At 40.3% G+C, this 23,733-nt stretch overlaps 1 protein-coding gene, 1 non-coding gene and 1 pseudogene across 3 annotated transcripts in view; all 3 read right to left on the bottom strand.

Annotated features, from left to right (window-relative positions):
• Positions 1 to 39: 39 nt before the first annotated feature.
• Trnas-gcu (transfer RNA serine (anticodon GCU)) lies at positions 40 to 112 on the bottom strand. Its single transcript has one exon. It is a non-coding gene; the product is annotated as a tRNA-Ser (tRNA).
• A 2,670-nt stretch (positions 113 to 2,782) lies between these two features.
• On the bottom strand, positions 2,783 to 5,518 carry LOC144634070 (uncharacterized; annotated as a pseudogene). Its single transcript, XR_013567148.1, has 2 exons — positions 5,461 to 5,518; positions 2,783 to 5,350 (listed from the first exon to the last, which is right to left on the bottom strand). The product of XR_013567148.1 is annotated as an uncharacterized LOC144634070 (transcript).
• A 6,102-nt stretch (positions 5,519 to 11,620) lies between these two features.
• The window catches only part of LOC144634028 (fibrocystin-L-like), a 57,830-nt gene continuing 45,717 nt past the window's right edge, over positions 11,621 to 23,733 (bottom strand). The window contains 9 exon segments of the mRNA XM_078492966.1: positions 11,621 to 12,345; positions 16,534 to 16,815; positions 17,349 to 17,742; positions 18,219 to 18,464; positions 18,466 to 19,197; positions 19,199 to 19,396; positions 19,398 to 21,073; positions 21,596 to 22,561; positions 23,295 to 23,675. Of these exon segments, the coding sequence (XP_078349092.1) occupies positions 12,152 to 12,345; positions 16,534 to 16,815; positions 17,349 to 17,742; positions 18,219 to 18,464; positions 18,466 to 19,197; positions 19,199 to 19,396; positions 19,398 to 21,073; positions 21,596 to 22,561; positions 23,295 to 23,675 (5,069 nt within the window). The 3' untranslated portion in view covers positions 11,621 to 12,151.

Here is a 23,733-nt window from a genome sequence, read left to right as displayed (position 1 = left end):
CAGCACATTCTCCTCAGTTATTTTAAGACCCTGAGTGTTGGTCCGGTCTGGGGTTCGAACCCATGACCTCCCGCACAGCAGTCCGGCGCTCTACCAACTGAGCTAACCAGGCGGCGGTTAGCTCAGATTTGTGAGACGTTGCTCTATTGTGACGTTAATGTTGACCCCTATTTCATCGGGGCCCCGAGCTCACGATTTAGCTGTAGGTCCAACCAGGGCTTCTGGTCCAACCTAGTTTCAGCTAGGCAAAGGCTCCGTCTACACTGTTCCAGATAAATTTGAACACCCCCCCCCCCCCCCCCCCCCACAATCTCGTTCCCGCGAGATTGCTCGAGTCCACACTTACTCAAAATCTAACAAGTAATTTGGGAGTTGCAGGTTTTTATCGAAGTCGAGGTTAACGTCTATTAAAAACTATTAATTTCTATTTTACTTAAGAACTTCGCTATAATCCATTCGACCCCCAGGATCATGTCATTCAGCTTGTCTATAAATTTCAGAGCTATCCTTAGCTAAATATTCAAAGACAGCGATCAATTTAGAAAAAAATTCACACAGAATTTGGTGCTTTCACGTTTCTCAAAGAACGGCCGAAATGTACAGAGCTATGGAAAGAGTCACATGGCCAATTGACGTCAGCGTTTTGGAAATCTTCGTTTTCGCCGTCCACACTACACCACCTATCCGGCGTTTGCAATTTTCAGTAATTTAGCAGCTCTCTAGTCTCCTTCGCAGCCGCTTTTTGGGACGTCACGCAACGCTCCCCCTCGTTGCGTGACGTCCCAAAAAGCGGCTGCGAAGGAGACTAGCAGCGCTCGTAAACTTGTAATTCTAGAGGCCCTCTAGAGTAGCAGCTGCTATACTGTGTTTGGGGCTAGGAGTATTGTTCCTGTTGTTTGTTCTGTTGTTTTCTCGAACGGTAAGCGAGCCATTCATGTGAAACCTTAAGAGAGCTGCTACATGCTCAATTTTCTCTACTCTGGAGACCGTTTTCTGGAAGTTCCGTTTTCGATGATCAAAAACGCCGTTTTAGTCTGAACGGTTGGCCAAACCGGAGAAAAAAGATGCGTTTATTTATCCGGATTAGTGTGGACGGGGCCTAAGTGCCGTTTGCGCTTGTCAGTCTTCTTCGAAGCACTCGAAGACTTGCCGATTTGGACTGTCCAACCAAAAATTAGCATTGCGAGCATTGTCGCGACTATTCCGAAAATTGTCACGCCAGCATTACACAATGGGAACACGTTAGAGGGTCTGAATGGGGGTACCTCGATAACACTAAACACTTAATTTTCTGGCTCTGTAACATGAAACAGTAAAATTTTAGGAATTTTAACACTAACAGTAAAAAATTCACTGTAACAGTGAATTTTTTTTTTCCAAAAAGGCCAATATTCTTTTGTTCAGTATATGAAAAAGTTTTCGGTTATTTTCCGACGATTTTGGATCAGTTCGGAAGATTTACGAAGACTACCGAGTATTCCCAAAGACTGCCGAAGATTTCCGAAGACTCCCGAAGATGTCCGAGGAGAAATCCAAAAATTTTCTCCAAGTTTAAGAGTGATTTTATTCGAGTTTTGAAGAGCAGATAAGAATTTACAAATGCTAAAATTTTTCACTTTAAACCCCTAAAAACACTTAACAGTATTTTCTCCAGAAACAGTAAACATTAAAAAATTGGCCAATTTAACAGCAAACACTAAAAATATGGGCAAATAACACTTAACACTAAACCCCATTCAGACGCTCATGATCACGTTACGTTCCTTAGCAACAACCTATCTCGTCAAAAAATGACAGAATTATATGAGCAGCTAGAATAAGGTGCCTTGTTTTGTGGTTCTGCTTGAAGCAGATGTGTACGGACAACTTTGTTCATTCACTATATATGAATCTTCGCTATCTTCACGCACCGCGACACGGGAATTAGTCCACAGGAAGGGAGTACAAACGTATTATTTATTTGCTTGTCATAACATAAATATCGGACAACATCGGAGACAGAGGCGAGATTAAAGATTGGTTAACAATAAATGAAATTAAACTATATTTCTGGAGTCGACCGCGAAACTTGTAAAGGACGTTACGGTAATTTTTTTCTTCAGAGTGGGTAGATCTAGAGTTGCTCGATTTTCTAATTTTGAAACTTCGAATTTTGCATTTTGAAAAAAGCCCCAGAAAGCTAGTATTTCGCTAGTTTAGATGCAAAGATAAGCAACTACCAAGTCTGTTAACGATGTAAAACTTAAAAAAGGTGAAAATTTAGGTAATTAAAAAAGAGGGTTTTGGGAAAATTTTCATCAGGTGCGTAAAGTGCACTTAGGGACGGACCATTATTTTTTTGGAGCGGGGGGGAGGGGGGGATAAAAAATATTGAAAAAAATTGTTTGCACGGCCTAGAAAGACAAAATAAATTGTTTGCAAACACGGTATGTATCACAAAAAATAGTTAGAATTTCGAAATAAAATGTTTGCAGAGGTGCATATACTAAAAAAAAAGTTTGCTGAGGAAAATTTTTCACCCCTCCCCTCCAAGAAAATAATGGTCCGTCCCTTAGGGACTATGGGGGACCATATAACACAAAATGTTTCGTGACATTTAATTTTTTTTCCCCGCGAAATTTTGACGTAGCGAAAAAAAAGTGACTTATTTAATTAAACTGACCGTTAAACAAATTCCGCAAATTCGCCAAGAGCAATATCGCTCTTCTAAAAATCCAAAATTAAGTCGTCGCTGAAATTTCGTGTGGAAAAATAAAGACTTTGCAACAATTTTGTGGTCTCCTTCAAATAACATTTATTGTGGCAGCTGCATTTTTTCAGGTTTGTAAAACAACAGCAAAAAAAGGAATTTTTTCGTGAGCTACACTCTTTTTTCCCTGTCAGAATATATTTTATAAAAATAACGAGGCTGAAATTTTCGAAATTTTAAGAATATTTTAATTATAAACCCGAGGCTGATATTTAGAAATGAATTTAATTTTGTGTGTAGACAATTTGTAAATAACTAAACTGTATAAAATTTTCCTTTCTTTAAGTGGCAAAACTAGCCAATAACAACAAAAGCTTAAGCAGCACCAGTCGTATGTTTGATGCTATTTCTGCAAGGAGTTACACACCAAACACTTGTGTTTGAAATGGAAATGTCTTACGCTAGAATCTAAGAATATTCACAAGAACTTTATTAGCCTAAAATCGGCAAAAAATAAGAATATTCAGCCTGGGCCAGAAAAACAATGTTCTTATAAAAAGAAAAGAGGAGTGTAGGCCTAACTTTGTGCTTTTTAAAAACCGCCTGCAGTTCAATTGAACAACGCAGACAAAATATGTCAGAAACACTGACTCACTGAGCTATATAAAACAAACCACAAATGTTCTTCACTAACATGACAACATAAGTAGATAGTTGTCAGTACTTAGACAAACATCACATGCTAATTATATCTTCCAAAACGTGTTTCCTACGTAGTTAGAAAGTGAATCCTAAAATTGGCCTAATTGCAGCGGAAGCTATTAATTATACGTTTAAGCGAGGCTGCTTTTTTGTTTGGTAACAATACATAACGATTTGGGTAGTCGCTAATTGGCAATTACTTTACACAAGTTATGCAAACTCAAAATAGACCTAGAGTTGCCACGAAGTCGTATTTTTCTATGTTTGAGCCGTGAATTGTCAGCAAAAGTAAATGTAAAAGTTGTCTGTCTTTTGTACTAACGTTCAAAAAATCATGTGTCATTTTCCTGTCGGATTTTTTCTCTTAACTATGAACTTGTTTACTTACTTTCTTTTTCAAATGCAAATTTCAGCGTACAATCATCTTTGTGCGCTAATTAACCCGTAAGTGAAAAAAGAGATTACTATAATATTGTTGGCCCTCGTTTTAACATCAACAAGGCGAAAATTTTAATTTTGAAGGCTGTTTTCGCTACGATTTGCGAAGGGTTAGTCTAAATATTTAACCCCGAGTCAAACAACATCAGTGCCACGCAAAAATCTCAGCCTGTTTTGTCGAATTTTTTTTCTAGTTCTAGGCTCATCAAAATAAATACGTTGCATTGTACATTTGTACAAACAGAAAGAATGTTCGATAACATTTTAAGACGAAGAATCTGGCAACGCAAGCAAGTGGAACTAACGCATTTTAAGCTTAAAGACATATCGACGATTTCTTTTTAAGACGCAAAAATCCTTTTGATTTTCTTGTTTGAGTCCATGTTCTTTGACTCCATCTTCATCTCCTAAACACTGAGTAAGTGGAAAATTTACGACAACAATTCTCGCTAAATTATAGGAAGCGTTAATGTACGGTGATGTACTTGGCTTCCTAATGTACAACACCTCTATCAAAATGTACATTTTAAAGGTGTCCGTCTTTTGATGGAATTGCGTTGAGATGGCTATAATAAACGGCGATTCCCTCTTAGCAACACCGTCAACGAAATACTACATTGTTAGCTAGCTTATAGGGCAAGTCAACGATACAACTTTGTCATTTTAATTGTAGAAGTTTAAAACCGCCAACAGCATCGTCCAAATCTTGGTCACCTTCTAAGAGTTTTATCACCTCCTCAAATTGAGGGCTGCATTTCACATTCGCGCAAAGCGAAAACTTTGTTGAGTCATCAGTAATCGTGGGTAACACTGTGTGTCTTCGTCCTTGTCTTCCTTTGTTGCCACGCCATTTCATTGCCAAGCTTCTTGCTTTTACAATGGTTGAAATAGAGTAGCTTTCTTTGGCATCAGGGGGCATGGACAACGATCGTTTTCTCGAAGAAGTACCCAATAGTCTTTCAGGAGTTTCGCTTTGTCGTCTTTTGCCAGATATTGGTGTCCCAGCGTTTAACATTTCCAAAGTTCGCCCGGTTGCTTTAGCGTCTGGTAGCTCTTTTGAGCCGGGAAAACCAATCTTCGTCCTCGCCTTTGACTGATAAAGACCCGATTTTCCGTTTGAAGGAAATTTTACTTTTCTGGAAGATTCGTGTTCATTTAAGCTTGAGCCCTCGCGATTCCATTTTGATGACGCAGGGTAATTTGCTTTGAGGGAATAATCTCTGGAGTTTTACTTCGAGTACTTCTCTCTCTTGGTTTAGACCTTTCCTTTTCAATTCCTGTCAAAACAAACCCATTCGTAGCCTCACTCTGTAGGCGCTTTGTAGCTTTTCCACGTGTAATGGAGGGCGCCATGTTATGTTTCCTCAATTCCACAACTGGATCTACTTGGGCAAATAATCGATTTTGCGGCATCGCGTCCAAGAGAGCGTACATCGACAAGCTGACTTTATGTTTTCAGTGACATAACTAAGCCACTAATTTCCTTGATACAGCAATAAATACGTTCCCTTTGTGTCCTTTCTGTAACGATAAAATGAATACGTTATTTTTTCATTAAGACTAATGCCAAAGTTAAAATCTTCCTTTGTGCTCGCACACTAGAAATGGTCGTGTATTGTTCGAGGGCTTACGTCAAATTTTCTTTCCTTTCACTGAAAACAAAGTATTTTCGTTTGACAAGAGGATGCTAATTTCCTAGTTCAACAATGGGGTTAGTGTCAGCTTAACCTCTCAATTCGCTTCACATGTTTCTTTAATGTTTACTTTTGCCAGCTTGTGGGAGGAGATTAACTTTCAACTGTGTACATGTCAAGCCCGTGCGATGTGACTTACGGGAAGTAATTCCAAAACAAACTGAAAGTTAAGTCGGTGGAATATTTGCACAGTAAAAGATATTAGAGCTGTTCCTGGAGGCTTACGCCTTTTCATATGAAAATACTGACAATACTGTAATTTAGAGCACATGTCGGATTTTACAAAGTGTACTTTTGTACAGGTTAAGCTAACGTAGCAACCGCCCGAAAAATTGTGAATCGAAAGTTGCAAGCGAAGCGATAGGAAAAGGCTGCAAGATCCGAGGGCCTTTTACTTTCGGAGCTCTACGGCGTGTACATTTAATTAAAAGATTAATCTACTATCAAGAAATTAATCCTGCGAGAAATCTAGAGATTGTCGGATTTAAAGAAACTGCATCATGGTTTTTTGCCAAATTTAGACATAAGAAAATGAGCTAAAAGTGGCCACCAAATTGAGTGAAATAGAAAAATATATAACCACTTAAAACAGTGAAGGAACATTCCAACAACACAGAAAATACAAAAGAAGGTACGGATGGAAAAAAATGAAGAAAATTAAAACGGACTGCAAAATCGGGTTTTGAAGAACTGATAAGCTGCGAACAGTTTTCGAAGCTAATGTCGTTCGTTTGTAACTTGTAATTATAACGTCCTGGAGAAATATTTGTTTGTAGTGAAGCTATGGTTTCAGTGTCATTTAGATCCATAGAAGTATTTTCTTCTCGAACATTAAGCTTCATAGTGAGTATTTGGCAAAAGGTAAACTCAGCCGTGACGCAGTTCCTTTAACATGGTCCCGAAGGGGTGTTGACGAGACTCCAACTCTATCTACATCCACATAGTGGGGGGTCTTGCAAAAGGAGACATGCTCCCGTCACTACAAGACTATGATAAAAAATTATAAAATGCAGAGGGAGGGGGCAAAAGACCTTAAAAATATATATCTGGTAAGATATATCTATCGATCATTTGTATTCGCGCACTGGACGCATTTCCCATGCAGTGTGGCACTTCAGAAATCGTCCTACAAGCGTAAACTCGAGCTAGGAGAGTATAGGAACGTACACTTAGGGCGCGTTCGTTTGGAAATATTCTGGATTATAACCCACCCATTAAATTTTTGCGCGCGCTCATTGGACAAAACGAATCACGTGGTACAAAATCGGAGGACGGTATTTAGTAAATAAACCCCTTCAGGCGGCTGGTATATTAGAGGATAATGCCCGAGGCTGAAAGATTGTCGAAAAATGAACAGTTGGCCGAGAAGCGTAGCTTCGAGGGCAACTGTGAAATTTTGAGGACAATCTTTAAGCCAAGGGCATTATCCTCCAATATACCAGCAAGCCAGAAAGGGGTTTATTTATTTTATAACCCTCCGATTAATTTCTCTAATCGCGCTTTATCGCCAGTAAATTTATAGGAAAAACCTACGTAATAAACCCGGCGTAACTGTGGTTGAAACAAAGGTAAGTTGATTGGTTTACGTAGTTTTATAACTGTGAATTCATGAAAAGTTAGAATTGAATAAGGTGACTTCATTCGTTTGTTTTGTGCTTGCCTACAAAATCGGGCGACGGATATCAAATCGGACGGGGTATATTCGCTGATACCCGTCGTCTGATTTTGTACCACGTGATGCGTTTTGTCCAATGAGCGCGCGCTAAAATTAATCGGTGGGTTATAACAGCGAATATACCCCGTCCGATTTGATATCCGTCGCCCGATTTTGCAGGCAAGCACAAAACAAACGAATGAAGTCACCTTATACAATTCTAACTTTTGATGAAATCACAGAGTTAAAAAATTACGTAAACCAATCAACTTACATTTGTTTTAACCACAGTTACGCCTGTTTATTACGTAGGTTTTTCCCCATAAAATTACTGGCAATAAAGCACGTTGAAATTAATCAGAGGGTTATAAAATAAATAAACCCCTTTCTGGCTTGCTGGTTTATTGGAGGATAATGCCCTTGGTTGAAAGATTGTCCTCAAAATTTCACAGTTGCCCTCGAAGCTTCGCTTCTCGGCCAACTGTTTATTTTTCGACAATCTTTCAGCCTCGGGCATTATCCTCCAATATACCAGCTGCCTGAAGGGGTCTATTTACTAAATAAAAATGTATTCCGGAATATATTCCGGAGGAGCAGAATAGCCGGAATGGAAATCCGAGTATTCCGGAATGAGAAGAGCAGCCAGACGAACGCTAACTCGCTGACTATTCCAATTATTCTTATTCCGGATTGATTCCAAACGAACGCAACCTTAATAGATTCATTTTTATTGGAAGACCAAAACTTACGAAGACTTTCTAAGAAGACGCGCGACCGGCCAGCCTTTACACTAGGCGTTTGTATCTTGGATTTGGCGAACTTTTGTATATGTACCTGCGTTCTTATTTTTGATATAGCTTCTCAGTTACAGATAGGTATCAAGATTTTAACTGTTTTTTATTCAAGTTATCGAAAGTTAAGACTTTTTTTCTTTGGAGAACGGACACTAAAGGTCTTCTTGGAGCTCGGATGGAAAGTCTTTGTTCCGAAAATTCCGAAAATCACAAAACAACCAGTATTCACGGAGAGGAGCCTACTTATATCTTACCTTTGCAGTGCGACAAGTTCTAGGAGGTTTCAGAAATTAATGATCAGGTGAACTAAGTCGGTCGGGTTGCCTCTCTGAACAATACATGGTTACGTACAGATAAGACACCTCTGACTTTTAGCTAAATACAAACATGCGACTTCCCGTTTCGATGAAATGACGGCTGTTTGCTCAGACTACGCATATCATGTATGCATGAAATGTATAATATTTGGAATAAATTTCTCAATTTGTGCTCTTTTAATTTATACAGATCAATAGAACGTTTAGCGTTTCGTGAAGCCGATTCATCCTGGTTACAGAGCAATTTATATGGAGAATTGAACTGCCTTTTTATTGGGATACCACCCCACCCCTATACCCCCAGTCTAATGTTATGTTTCATGTCTTTGCAGTTCTGTGTGGCCGCTATAGCTGTTTTCCTAGAAAGGATTCGGTTGGATAGGTTTTTTTCCTTGTCACATTCAGTGTTAATCACGTCCCAAATTCATCAGAATTCCAAGTAACTGTAAGGGAAATAAGGACTTGGTAAAATAATTCGTCACAGTTACTGAAGTTTGAGCATAAAAATTATCCTAATGAACATTTGTCTGACTGGAGAGGTTAAAGTTCTTGAAACGCTAGACCTCGTCTACAACGAGCCACCAACAGGAATTTTAAATTCTTTTAGATACTCTCCTAAACGGTCGATTTATCTGCAATTTTCTAAATCCTTTAAGCTCTAATGTCTACATCAAAGCCACATTGCTGGTTCCTATAAATTTCTTGTTGCCATAACTAAGATAAGATGACGAATTTTCAGTCAAATTTGCTTTATTTTGCTCAATGCTTGACGCAAATTGATAATTTTCAGATCTATAAGTAGGTATGGAAAAACCAGATGTATTGTATTGTTCAACGTTAATTATTCAGCCACAGAAAGCTCTTTTGAGGAGAAATTGTTTCATTTCGTTTCGTGCCAATTTGACACTGTCACTGACAAATAAATCCTTTATTAAACTCGCTCAAACTTTTCTCTTTTGATTCGAATTGGTTTGGTATGTATCGTTGCAAAATTCCCAAATACATTCTAAATGCTTTCTTCGGAATAATTCTTAAAATACAATTAATGTAATTTAAATTGTAAATATAATTTCATCAAATTAACAGCACAAAAGCATCACATTGGTGCATTTTACGGGTATTTTACATTGTATTTACCATAGTTTGCAGCGTGTTTAGACTCCTTCATTTCGTTGTATCGTCTGCGCAGCCCTTGAATAACGAAACAAATTTTATGAGTCTTGAATGTCTTGAATGAGCTTCTCGGGTTATTGCACACGAATTATGTTGCCGTAGGCCTGTGGTTCTGTTCTTTGCCACATGTTAAAAGCAAACTTAGTTGGTTTTGCGGTTGTGTTTACCAAAATAGTTAATTGCTTCCATTAATTTTTAAACTATACATGGTGTGAATTAGGCCGTTTTGTATCTATGTTGTACTGGTAGTTCACGTTTTGTCAATGCTAAATAGATAAATATATTTATATCTTAATTTCCTCTGTTTTTTTTTTGTTTAAAAAATATACTTGTTTTATTTTTGTTCTCATATAAGCTATTTTTTTCAAGCTAGTGGTTTAAATCACCTGTTACAAGAGATAATAAGAACTACAATAACATTATATTGTATGATATGGAATGAAGACTTGCTCGTTAAAGGCAGCTGGTTCTCATATAATGGCGGCGCCCCGATCGCTTCTATCTATTCTTGCGATCGGGGCGATTATATAAGAACATTACACAAGCGATCGCTAACGTCTGCGGCGATTGGGGCGATCACAATCGCTTGGATCGCCCGTGTTCTTTCCTTTTAGCTCCTCTTTCCCTTCTTCGCCGTAAAACTGTAATAACTGAGAAGATAGGAGGCCACGAGTTTTGCTCTTTCATTGAAGGCTGCCATTGCGTTGAATGTAGGGCTAAATGATTGTTTTTCGTAGGTCTTTGCTCATACCAGGCGATCGGGACGATCATTTGAGAACCCCCTGATCGCTTCCATCGCCTATGATCGTCTTAGGGTTGCAAATGATCGATGCGATAGAAACGATTAGGGCGATCATATGAGAACCAGCCTTGAGAGATTTACGCCAATTCATGAGGCGCACAAGTGTATAAGATACTGCAACGTGTTTATCAACCATTTTTACTCACGCTTCGTGCACTAGAGATAAGTCCGCGTGTTGCACTGACAGAAAATGGGACACTGTAATCACTTAGAGAAACCAAGACTCTTGATCAGGAAAAGTTAAAACGAGTGACTTTAAGCAAGTCTAAGCGACAACAAGGAGTCGGTGGAAGTTAAAGGATAAGAACTGGACGGGAATTTTTTTAATTGTTAAGCTTTTTGCTGTCTATTTTTTGAATAAGCTATTTATTTTCTGTTTTTAGGCGAACCACAGATGGATATCCGATAAGTTGAAACACATGGTATGATAAACAAGGCGAGGTACTGAAAGGGGGAAGGGGTGGCAATGCGGAGAGAGGCAATGGGGAGGGTGGCAGTGGAGAGGGGGTCTGGTTTTCCCAATGCACGTACCTTTTAGACTCTTATTCCCAGACACAACCCCTCCCCCTCCATCCCCGGTCGTTCCCGCGGAATCACACGCGGGATCATTCGAGACAATACCCGTTCCAAAACGTAGAAAATATTGGTCCAGCAAAAGAGCAATCTCATTGGTTGATTTTAGTTATTGGCCCTATGGCTACCACAGTCGTGTAATAAAGAGCCGTATTAACTTCGGTTTGTGCTGAGAATTGAATTTATTAAAAAATGCCTTCTTAGTATACAGGCTGAAAAAACACACTTTGCTTAAGACAAAGCCACTCTATGTATACCTCGCTCCTAGTTATCTCTTAGATTAGTATAAAAAAGTACTTCATGTACGTGCTTTGCACGTGCTGTTATGTACCATAATGATTGCACACCGTGCATTGAAATAATAATTATTGCTTCTTGGTAGAGCGGTTTTCACTTGAGTGTCGAAAGTTAATTGCGTTTGCTTTGGTTTTGCATTGCTACGCTTAGTGATTGGTTTAAAAATCTCGCGCGACTTTCTCAGCCAATCAGAACTTAAACCAAAACCAATCGTGACTCGCTCGCGCACGTTTTCCCGCGCTTCGTGCCGGCTACATGTATTTGCTTCCAGTTTTGATTGGTTCATTGGATTGTCTGTGTCCTTTGTGATTCGCCAGAGTAATTACTTTGGTTTTCGTTTTACGACACTCAATTGAAAACTGCTCTATCTGTAAGCTAAATACCAAAACCAGTTATCTTCACACTTTTACGTGACTTGCACGTGCAAACATAAATAAAATAGATAAATAAATATAACACTCCAAATATCTAAAACTAGCTATTTATATTGTTGGTTTCCTCCAAGCCTTTCCTAAGTTTAAAAACAAAATAAGTTCTTTGCTTTCAGGTGACTTGGACGTGCCAATGTGCACCGTGTATATTCACTATGGTTATCAATGGGTTTGCTATCACGTGACTTGCATATATCTAACACTAAGTGACACAAAGCTTTCTTTTTTTAGGAAAAAAAATCCTCTTCTAAAGGATATAAACAACAAATGTGGCGTTCCCAAAAGTATAAACTTTGACATAAAAAATCCTGAATTCACGTCAAAAAAAAACTTAACGGCGTGGTGGCGCATTCTGCTTTTGGTAAGAATAAGAAATGAAATATTAAAAAGAAATCAATACAAAATCAACAGAATTGCAATTAAAAATATGTTTTTCAATAAGAAACCATATAAAACGTGCAAAATAATACCTTGTTTACTTCAAATTCAGGTTTAGGCCTGCACACCTGTTTTTTTTTAACGGCTAAAAACCTTTTATCACACTTAGGTCACACTTGTAAGATTTCTACACCGGTTACAGAAGCAGTTTAAAACTTAGATTCTCTGGACACTCTTCTTGTGCGCGCACTTTGCATGACCTTTGTTTTGCTCTTGCTGCAAATCTTAGCGTGCTCCTCCTCGTCTTGTGCGCGACACTCTTCCCCACAGTACCCCTGGACGTTACACTTTGGACACCACTCGTACGCCGCTTTGCCACACAAGCAGAAATACTCGCAGTTGTCTGTCATGGGAAAATAAACGGAAGACTTAGTTAACAGATGTAAATCGCCCGTAACAGCAAACCTCCCTCTATAAAGAATCTCCGTATAAAGCAAGCATCCCTATTAGACAGATCTCCCTATTACAAAAATCTCCCTGTTAGACAAATCTTCCTATAGAAACCCCCCCCCCCCCCCATATAACGATCCTATCTATATAACGGCCTTCCAGGGCTGTCTATCAAACATTAATTAAAACTAGCCATGAAATATTCCAATTCCTGAGTTTTGATTGGCTGACAGACAATGGTATATGAGCTCATATACCATTGACCACAAAAATGCTAGCCGATACGCGTCATCGAAAACAGCTGGGGAGTTTAAATATTACAATTCTTAGGGCGTTTTAAATAAAAAAAATATTCCACTCGCGCTTGTTAACTGCGCTGCGCAGTTCTTGCTCTGCAAGCGGTTTTTAACTGCGCTGCGCAGTTCTTGCTCTGCACGTCCTTTTTTTTTTTTTTTTTTTTTTTTCTCAGTGACCAGACTGATGCCCCCGCTCGGCCAGGCTGGGGTCACGCAAGGTTTAAAAGCTAGAAAACACTTACTAATGGGTAATTTTCAAATGCTTTGGTCTTAATAAGCATGTTTAGCGTGAGATGTCCGATTTTGAAGCGTTTTATTCAAACAAAATTCTAAATTTTCATGCCTCGAAAGAAAAATATATTTCAGCGGGCCAGAATCTGTGAATAAATACCATTACGTTGGTGTTAAAGAATGTGCTGACATGACAAGTTTCACTTTCGATCGGTTAGACCTCGAGTCACGTAATTTTTCAAAGCTATTATCAGCAGCTACCTTTCAAATCTTTGCGAATCCATTAATCTTTACTTACAAAATTCAGTGTGAAGTATTTTGAAGCGTTTGAATCAAAGAAAATACTAAAATTTCACGCTTTAAAAAATACGCTTTAGCGGACAAGAATTTATATTTATTTACATTACGTTTGTGTTCTGGAATGTGCTGGCGTTAGCAAATTTTTACTTTCACAAGGCACTAATCGGCAAGAATCACGCAATGCTCTGAAAAGTTTAAATCTGCTACAAATGGAAACTAAACAAATCCTCTGGTCTAAACTTAGCATGTTAAGTGTGAAATGTTCGTCTTTTTAGCGTTATTTATTTTTGGAGCTGTGTCATCTAGAGGATTTCTGAAATCTGATGGAAAACCACTGAGACAAACATGCCCTGACTTGCAAGGGTTACGTCATTGGTAAATTAATTCCCCGGGGAATTCCCATTCAGCAAAACACAGGTCTGGTGTTCTTCTCAATTTGGTTTAATTATTTGCTCCAATATTCCATTAATTTTTCGGAGCTGGTTATTCAATCTTTAAACGGTAATTCAATACAACACTGGATGCAGATTTAAAAAATTTTTTGTTTCACGGATCAGGATCGTGGGAATTAAATTTGACTACCATTAGCATATAAGAAAAATATTTAATTTCGGATGAAACTAGTCAACCATGAAATGTCTCGCAAGGTGTTTTCTTACCATCTTGTTTGTTAGTCGCAACATTGTTCGACGCAGGTAAAGGGGATAAGGGGGGGGGGGTGCATTTTTTGTTCCCCCCACATGGCTCCCCTAAAGTGCTCACGAGACCAGCGCAGTTGTAAGCTCTAAGAGCTCTTGTTTTTTTTCTCAGTGACCAGACTGATGCCCCGCTCGGCCGGGCTCGGGTCACGCAAGGTTTAAAAGCTAGAAAAAACGTACCAATGGGAAATTTTCAAATGCTTTGGTCTTAATAAGCATGTTTAGCATGAAATGTCCGATTTTGAAGCGTTTTACTCAAAGAAATTTCTAAATTTCCATGCGTCAAAAGAAAAATATATTTCAGCGGGCCAGAATCTGTGAATAAATACCATTACATTGGTGTAAAAGAATGTGCTGACATGACAAGTTTCACTTTCGATCGGCTAGACCTCGAGTCACGTAATTTTTCAAAGCTATTATCAGCTTCCTTTTAAATCTTTGCGAAGCCATTAATCTTTCCTTACAAAATTCAGTGTGAAGTATTTTGAAAAGTTTGAATCGAAGAAAATACTAAAATTTCACGCTTTAAACAAATACGCTTTAGCGGGCAAGAATTTACATTTATTTACATTACGTTTGTGTCCTGGAATGTGCTGGCGTTAGCAAATTTTTACTTTCACAAGGCACTGATCGGCAAGAATCACGCAATGCTCTGAAAGGTTTAAATCTGCCACAAACGGAAACTAAACAAATCCTCTGGTCTAAACTTAGCATGTTAAGTGTGAAATGTTTGACTTTTTAGCGTTATTTTTTTTTGGAGCTGCGTCATCTAGAGGATTTCTGAAATCTGATAGAAAACCACTGAGACAAACCCTGACTTGCAAGGGTTACGTCATTGCTAAATTAATTCCCCGGGGAATTCCCATTCAGCAAAACACAGGTCTAGTGTTTTTCTCAAATTTGATTTAATTATTAGCTCCAATATTCCATTTTCGGAGCTGGTTATTCAATCTTTAAAAGGTAATTCAAGACAACACTGGATGCTGATTTAAAAGATTTTTTTGTTTCACGGATCAGGATCGTGGGAATTAAATTTGGCCAGCATTAGCATATAAGAAAAATATTTAATTTCGGATGGAACTAGTCAACCATGAAATGTCACGCAAGGTGTTTTCCTACCATCTTGTTTGTCAGTCGCAACATTGTTCGACGCAGGTAAAGGGGATAAGGAAGGCGGCGCATTTTTTGTTCCCCCCACATGGCTCCCCTAAAGTGCTCACGAGACCAGCGCAGTTGTAAGCTCTAAGAGCTCTTGTTATTATTTTTTTTCGTTTTGTCGGTGACCTGTCCCAGACCTCCACTCGGTCGAGCTTGAAGTCACGTAATGTTTAGAAGCTACAAATCAGTAACAAATGGAAAAAGTTTCTCTATTTTTGTCTTTATAAAGTATGTTTATTGTGAACTATTCCATTTTGAAGCGTTTAGTCCATGGAAAATACTAAATTTCCACGCTTTCAAAGAGAAATATAATTAAGCGGGCCAGAATCTGTGAATAAATACCATTACGTTGGTGTAAAAGAATGTGCTGACATGACAAGTTTCACTTTCGATCGGCTAGAGCTCAAGTCACGTAATGTTTTAAAGCTATGTAAGCTACCGTTCAAATCTTTGCGAATCCTTTGGTCTTTACTAAACAAATTTATTGCAAAGTATTTCTCTTAAGGGTAATCTATTTTTTTTTTTTGGGCCTGTGTCATTGAAAGGATTTTAGAGAGAAAGAAAAATTCCCTTCACAAACATGCCCTGACTTGTACCGCTTACGTCATTCGGTATGCTAGGGAAATACCCTATGTTCTAAAAACAGCTTCAGCGTCCGCACGTGGGAATTCGGCCAGAATTTGCATATAAGAAAAATTATTAATCGCGGCTAGAACAAGTCAACCATGAAATGTACACAAAGTTTGTCAGACGCTGCATTTTTACAACCGCCTATTGTAATACGAAAACCGGAACAGGGTCGAATAAATTTTGAACTGTTGAAGAGGTTTAAAACTAGTAGTAACTTTATAGAAACTGCGAAACATTGTCATTGGGTCATTTTCAGTTTTATGCAAATGGGGAATACTGTCAAAATTCTCACGGATATTTACGTTCCTTGCGTGAAGCCAGACGTACTTATCAATTGTAAAGTTTATCCTCGGAGACCCAGGGGCAGTTGTTGTAAACCTTCGCCCAAAAAATCCCGTCGTCCGGATAAGCGTTTTTTTGGTTTACGGATCAGGATCGTGGGAATTAAATTTGGCCAGCATTAGCATATAGGAAAAATATTTAATTGCGGATGGAACTAGTCAACCATGAAATGTCACACAAGGTGTTTTCTTACCATTTTGCTTGTCAGTCGCAACATTGTTTGACGCAGATAAAGGGGATATAAGGGAGTGGGGTGCATTTTTTATTCTCCCCCCATGGCTACCCCTAGGGTGGTCACGTGACCAGCGCAGTTTTAAGCTCTAAGAGCTTCTTGTTATATATGGGATCGTTATAGCCAACTCGTTGGCTATCTAGCATCTCGTATCCAACGCGCGCTCGTGAAATAATTGTTAAATAGACTGCGCTGGGAGCACGCGCAAATCTAACAATCAAAGGAAAAGGGAAATACTTTTCTAAAAGGCTCACCTGCGCCATGGAACACCTTTACATAGATAGTCTTCTTGTACATCCCAGATACAATCAGCTGATTCTCTGTACGAGGGTCAATAACTTCAAACTTGCGCGACAAAAGCAGGTATCTGACTGAGCCCAGGTATCCAGGCAACGAGCGGTTGATGTCCTGCCGCAATTCGCCCAAGGTCCCGGATGGGTTGACTTTCACTACCCCTGCCATGTGAGCAAGGATCCCCAGCTCTGGATTGGGGCGAATCACCTTCACTTGCATCGTTCGTCGCTTTGTGTGCAAGTCTTCAAGATAACAAAAGAAATAACGTTATTGGGCTAAGTTTAATGGATAACTGTCTCCTCATTTGAATTCTGTTAATTAACCCAAGCCCCAAGCGCGATGTGAACCGGAATCAAATTAAGCCCTCGGAAACGAAGTAACAATTTTTTACATTATGGGTATATTGGTGTTATCATTTTATCCTTAGCCATTATCGAGACATTACTTTTCCCCTCCAGTATTACGAAATTGCCATCTTACTCTATAGTTGTAATAAAACGTATTTGAATTTACGCATATAGCCGTTGCATTTACCCTTCGGTATATTTTTTTAGCTCGATAACAATAAACAATTTCAACGGGCTAAAGCGATGGCTATACGCGTATATTGAAGAAATTATCCCTTATTTTAACCCTTTAAAATGGTATGTATAAAAATACATTATACCCTTTGGATGTAATAAAGTTACCAATAGCAGCCCTTGGTTAATAAGATAAGGAAACATTTCACCCTCTTGGTAAGCTTTAAAATCATCATTATCTCCAAGAGATTTACCTGTAAACACTAAGACCCCCGGCATGTTTTGCTCATGATCAGCGTCTATGGATGACGCCCTTCGCCGCAACACAGCTTCCTGTCTAAGACTCTCGATTTCATCATCGTCAAATTCATCTTCCAGTGCTTCAGTGCTCTCCGAAGCAGGGACTGATTCAGCTGGGGACTGGAGTCGAGTTTGAGAGCTTGTTGGTACAACCTCGGGAGTGTCACGAATCGGCGATTTGTCACCAGGATCACTCAGCTGCAGACTGCCAGAGGAACTGGCGACTGGTGTTTGGCCTCTGCTCACGTTTGGCGAGGGATTCGGTGTGGGTTGTTTGGTTGAGGCAACGGCGAAAGCAAGGACCGGCTTCGGTAGATCTGCTGAATCTTCCTTTGAACGTCTTGGGCTCTGATATTAGAAACATAGTTTAATAGAGTTATTAGATTACAACAGTCGTTAAACTGTACCCGAGAAATCAAATAGCAGTCACTACGCTGGAAAGAAGAAGGCAAACGTAGTTCTGATGAAGGGCCAGCTTTTCAGTGAAATTCGCCGCGGTTGTTTCCCTTTAATCTCGTTTTGGTTAAAAAAAAGATCTGGAAACAAGATTGGTTACTTTCCGACACAGCGCGAAGGTTTCTTAAGGAATTGATCGTTCTTTGATTCTAGCAAACAAAGGCAAATTTAGTTCTATAAATATAAATCAATAAAACTTGTTCGTCATTCATAAGTGAGTTTGACAAAGTCGATACACTATCTTCAAGGTTTTCAAACTAGTCAGAACGGGGAAGAAATGTTCAGTTATATATTATAGTTGTTCTGCACGGGCCATCAGAGTATTTTCTAACGGATATTCTACTGATATTGATAAAACACGTCGTTACCTGAGATTCGGGCAGTTGTTCCTCTATCTCTTCAAAAGCCGGTTCCACGGTATCTGTAAAAGCCAAGGGAGTTGGATGCCTAAACTGGCTATTTCGCTGCGTAGTAGGAGAGTTGTGAACAGACCACGCTGAACTCCCGCCCGTTTTAACATATTTGCCCTATGCGCTTGGCAGTTCTTTGCCATCGTCGATGTACACCTCGGGAGTTTCCGGCGGTGATGGATTAATTTTGGCATCACTTCCTTTTCCGGCAGAGGCAGAAAATTACGATCACAATGATTAAAATAATGATGAACGCGGCCACACAAGCAACAACGATGATGTAAACTGGCATGCGGTCTTCCTCTACCGGCTCTTTCTCTTCCACTTTCCTGGTTTCACTACCAACTTTCATGATGGGTAAGGTTGTTAGCGTGGCTCCATCAAACTCCAACTTGAGCCCTTCTTTTACGTCTTCCCATAACTTGTCAACCGTTTCGTTACTCTTCGATGCAGGCACAGACATGTTGAACGAAGCTATAATGCTTCCTTTTCTAACCCGACAGTTGGTTATAGTCGCATCAGGGTACAACTCAGATAGTTTGCTCTCACAGTGACTCTGAAACTCCTGTTCCTTCCCCTTAACAACCGAGTCATAATCGCCTTCGAAGGTTATTTCCACGGGGAATGTGACGAGCGGATCGTTGCATGTTGTGGTGGACTCAGCGAATTGCAGTTTGCGCTGCGGCGTGAAGCTTGGCTGATTTTTAACCCAGGTTGTAACAGATACATTAGATGCAAGATCAGATGCGAGGAACATTGAAACGACTTGTTTTGTTCCATCGAAAGGCACTTCTTGAAGAATAGAGACCCCCACGTCGCTAGATTCCAGATCTGTTTCTGTAGCAGCAATAATGTATTTTCCGTTTTCATAACTAGCCTTCATGAGTCCATCTACAGACAAAGCACCGTCTACTGAAAGCTTGGTGCCTGCGGTAAAACGTTGTCTGATCAAATTGAGCGCCAACGTTTGCACCGGGATGTGAAAAGAGGAAAAACACTTCGGCTTGTGGAGGCAAGGCTGGTGATCCATCTTTGTTAGCAAGTTTCACTGTGAATTCTAAACCACAAGAATCTCCGTCGCTGTCCGGGATTTGGTACGTGAGCTCGGTCACAAACTTTGCCTTCTCCAGATAAATGAAGCGCCAAAAAGATGGCGTCGTTATTCTCGATGGCTTCGTTCCAGGTGACATCCATCAGTCTCTTCATCTCGTCAGTGAATCGAGGGTTAGAAGAATCCGTGATAAAGCCACTAATAAAAGCGACATCAACAATGTCAAACACGCAGTCTAAGTCGATATCACCCAGCTTCTTATCAGAACACGGGGTGGCTGCCACGTTCTTAGGCGGCACCGGTGAAAGTTCTTTATTAACTGTCCTGAAAAATGTAACGTTGACTTGAGGAATGCCACTTATCTTAGCGGTAAAGGCAACTTCACCAATGTGTTCTGACATAGCCTTGGATTCCACCACTGGTCCGAAGATGTTAATTTTACTTCCAACCACTGTGTATGGGAGATCTGTTGTGACTCCATCTAGACGCAAATCGTTCGTGCTGAACTGAATCTCTACATGCACTGCCAAGATTCCAGCGGTGCCAGGGTTCACTCTTATCGGCATTTTCCAAGTATCGCCTCCACTAAGCAACGGAATGGCTGCTCCTTCTGTGGCTCCAACATCAATTTCACCAACGTTTGGCTCTAAGTTGCAGTAAAAAGCAAACTCTTTTGCTATGCTTGAATTTCCAACCAGCGTGGCTGTAATGATTACCCGACTGCTACTGTCTGCAAGCAGAGTCACAACACCAGACGTCGGATGGATTTGTGCAGCAGTAGGGTCACTTGAGGTGAACCCAAGCAGACCATTGTACCTGGTGAAGTTGTCGAGAAGGTGACTTGATCCATCCTCCATCTCCACCTCAGCGAAAGGCGATGCAGTTGTTTGCACAATACCACTCAGAGTCGTGTTGACATCCTCCAAGCCAAACCGAGTTATCGCAACTGCTTTAAGAACTGTAGAAGACAATGACAGGTTTACACTTCCTGAAAGACTGCCAGAAAACTCTGCCTGTAATGAGACTTCGCCGCTCAAACTGTTCCCTTCGATGGAGAAAAGGTTTCGCGGGACGGGTCCAAACTCGAAGGTACCTCCAACTTGTAGGGAATTTGTAAAAGCAAACGAAGTGCTAGCCGAAGTGGAAACGTCGACTGTCTGCCCATTTGTCAAACCGAGTACAACTTTGAGCAAAACTCGCTGATACATTCCAGGGAGAATTTGTTTCAGCTCCGTAACCTCTGAATCGTCGGAAATGTCAGAATGTGGAACGGCTTTGACAGTTAGGTTGTTACTGCCAACAACAGTAATATTAACCACGACGGAGTTGACATTCGTAACATGAACAAGAAGCTGGCCAGTTCCAGCCAAACCTCCGTTGTTTGCCATGACGTAAAGCGCACCATTTTTCTCAGCAGTGAAGAGGTTGTTAGACCTTGACGAGTCATCTAACGTGTAACGGTCTCCTTCCATGGTAATATCTACCTCGGTTCCGTTTTCGTACACCAGGAGTATCTCCAAGGCAGTCCTATCTGGGATGCCTGCCAGACCTGCAGGATTTACTGGCGAGGCAATATATGGTCGTATCAATCGTGCTTTGGCAGTGTACATTTCGCTGTCATCTATGTTTATTACGCGTATCTCGAGGTTTGCTGTGGTTGTTCTTCGATTGACAGTAACAGGGCTGTTATCGGTAACTGTGACTTCCAAGTTGTGTTGACTTATTGTTTCGTAGTCCAACTCCTTTGCCAACGTGATGACACCTGGTAAAGATTGCAATGAAACAATTTTTATTCATTTTTACATCTTAGAAACAGTCCATTTTGTGATTTTGTGCCAGGAAAAAAATGACAAAAAAACACAAACGTAATTATTTCTCTGCCATATAGAGCAAAAAGACTCCAATAGTCCCCCTCGCTTGAATTTTCTGGTTTTTGAGTGCAATTTATTAAGCCACCTAGCTTTTGATATAGCATAAAATAATATGCAGCAATTTCATTTCAGAAGGGATGGGTGAGTACCAAAAAGGCTTCTCTTCGAAAACTTACTGAGCCCGCCGTTTTGATAGAGCTGTTGCTAAGCAATATGACGCGAACGTATGTCGTCGTGCTGACGTAACAAGATTCGAATTACCCATTTTCTATTGGGTAATCAGAAAAGGAAACCCTTCAAGCGCTCCTACGAATATTTGTAAAACAGTGCGCTTTCCGCGACTTTAAAATGTTTGGCGATATGGTATATAACAGAAATATCGCACGGTTTCTTTATTTGCAAATTAAACTTACCTGTGATATTGTCAATGGCAAACGTTCCCAAGCTGTTGCCATTTGTAATGGAGTAGGTAAGAGCACCATCATCTCCAACATCATCGTCAGTAGCATTGACATCAAAGATCACTGTGGACACACTGATGTTTTCCTTCAAAACTATGACTTGGTTGTCAGCATGCTGTAGGGCCGGTGTAAATTCGTTGACACTCTGCACTGTGATGGTCACGGAAACCGAATCATTGAGTGCGTCTGGTGATCCCTTGTCCTTTACAAATACAACCAGTTGGTACGTACGGTCAGCGGTGTGGTTTTGAGTCTCTAGATCCAGACTCTTGGCGGCGCGAATGATACCTTGATTGGACTCGATGCTGAAGAAACCCCGCTCATTGCCGCTTGCTATGGAATACATGAGTTCACCATTGGTTCCAAAATCAGGATCTGTGGCTTCCACAGTGAGGACTTGTCCGCCATTTTCAATGTCTTCATTCACGAGCTGCGAGTAAAAGTTCTGAGCGAAGCTCGGAGCGTTGTCGTTCACATCCGTCAAGCTGACGGGCACGATGGTCGTCCCAGACTTCCGGTTGCTGGTTGCACGGTCTTCAGCTGTGATCTCGAGGCTATAAGTTGGCTTAGTCTCGCGATCCAAGGCTGCATCCGTGGTTATGTTACCGGAAATGGAGTCTATGAAGAAGCTCAGATCGTCGTTTCCGGCGGTGATACTGTATCTTATATCGCCGTCTGGGCCGAAGTCAGCATCCGTAGCACGCGCCTGGTAAATAAAGCTTCCTTCAGCAATATCTTCACTGACTGTGATAGGTGATACGTGCGAGGAAGGAAAACTTGGCGCAAATTCGTTCTTAAGAATAACGTGTATAACAAGTGTTGTGTTGGAGTAGAGCAAGGGTGTCCCAGCATCCTCTGCCTTCACGACTAACGTATGTGTCCACGTGGAAAGCTCTCTGGTGTCCATGTCGAGAGAAGCTGGTGAACAGAAGAAAAAATTAAGTGATTAGATATGTATTATGCTTTCAAAGTAGGCTTTTCACTGATCTTCTATAACTCGAGATGAAAGACAACAATTTAATGTTCTTAAAACAAATATTGCCTAGAAGCGAAGCTTCGAGGGCTAATATGCTAGTTTAAGAACAAATTTCCAATGGGTAACTATGAGATCGATAGTTCCGAGAACCACTGAATTCCTTCCGCGCGCCATTGCGAACATCTTGAATTATTTTTACCTTTTTGGATGAGATTTGAAGCCGAAACAAACGTAAAGAAGACAAAAGCCACTATGCGATGAATTTTCGGTGTGTAGGCCCTCTTGTTTACAAAACATTTCACGGACGACTACTATCCATCTGGGTATTTTCCTTGGGACGCACTGGGCTGATGTGCCCTCCGCGGATGAACACTATCTCGCCATATGATCAATTCAACAATCAGAATCGGAGAAAATAAGTGATGAACTATATGAGTTATATGACAGTAAAGGTTGGGAGAACTCGAAAAAGCCCTGGAAATACTCGTCTGCGACTTGTGTTCCCACAATAATCCTCGTTATTCCAAAGTTGCCTTCTAGTTTCTGTTACCCAACGCGAAAAAAAAAAAATGTAAAAGAAATCTTTCGTAGAAACGAATTAAACCTAAAACAAACGACCATGTACCGACATGCCAAAGCAATATCGACTTAAGCAGGAAGAAATCTTTTTCTTACCGTTAATTGTGAGTTCCCCAGTGGACGAATTTAGACTCCAGAATTCGGTGCTGTAATTACTGGAAGCGATTGAGTAAGAGACGAGTCCATTCAAACCATCATCAGGATCTGGAGCAAGGAAAGTGAAAACCGCTGACCCAACGGCCGCGTCCTCGTCAACATCCACTTCGTAAAGATCTTGTGAGAATTCAGGCGCGTTATCATTCTGGTCCAGCACGGTCACGTACACGGTGAATATCGCGAACTTCACATTTCCCGTGTTGTCGTTATCACGTGCGTGAATGACTAAGGTGTAGGATGAAGAGGTTTCGTAGTCGAGCGAGGAGACGAGTTTCAGTTCTCCGGTGGATGCATTGATGGTAAACATGCCTTCGTCATTACCTGTAGACACACAAAAAATTTGTTAGTTTAACATGTTAAGAACGTTTTAGCTTTCAAC

Source organism: Oculina patagonica, chromosome 12 (genome assembly GCF_052425735.1).
Source record: "Oculina patagonica isolate OP01 chromosome 12, crgOcupat, whole genome shotgun sequence".
Lineage (NCBI taxonomy): Eukaryota > Metazoa > Cnidaria > Anthozoa > Scleractinia > Oculinidae > Oculina > Oculina patagonica.
This window is presented reverse-complemented; position numbering and strand designations above follow the sequence as displayed.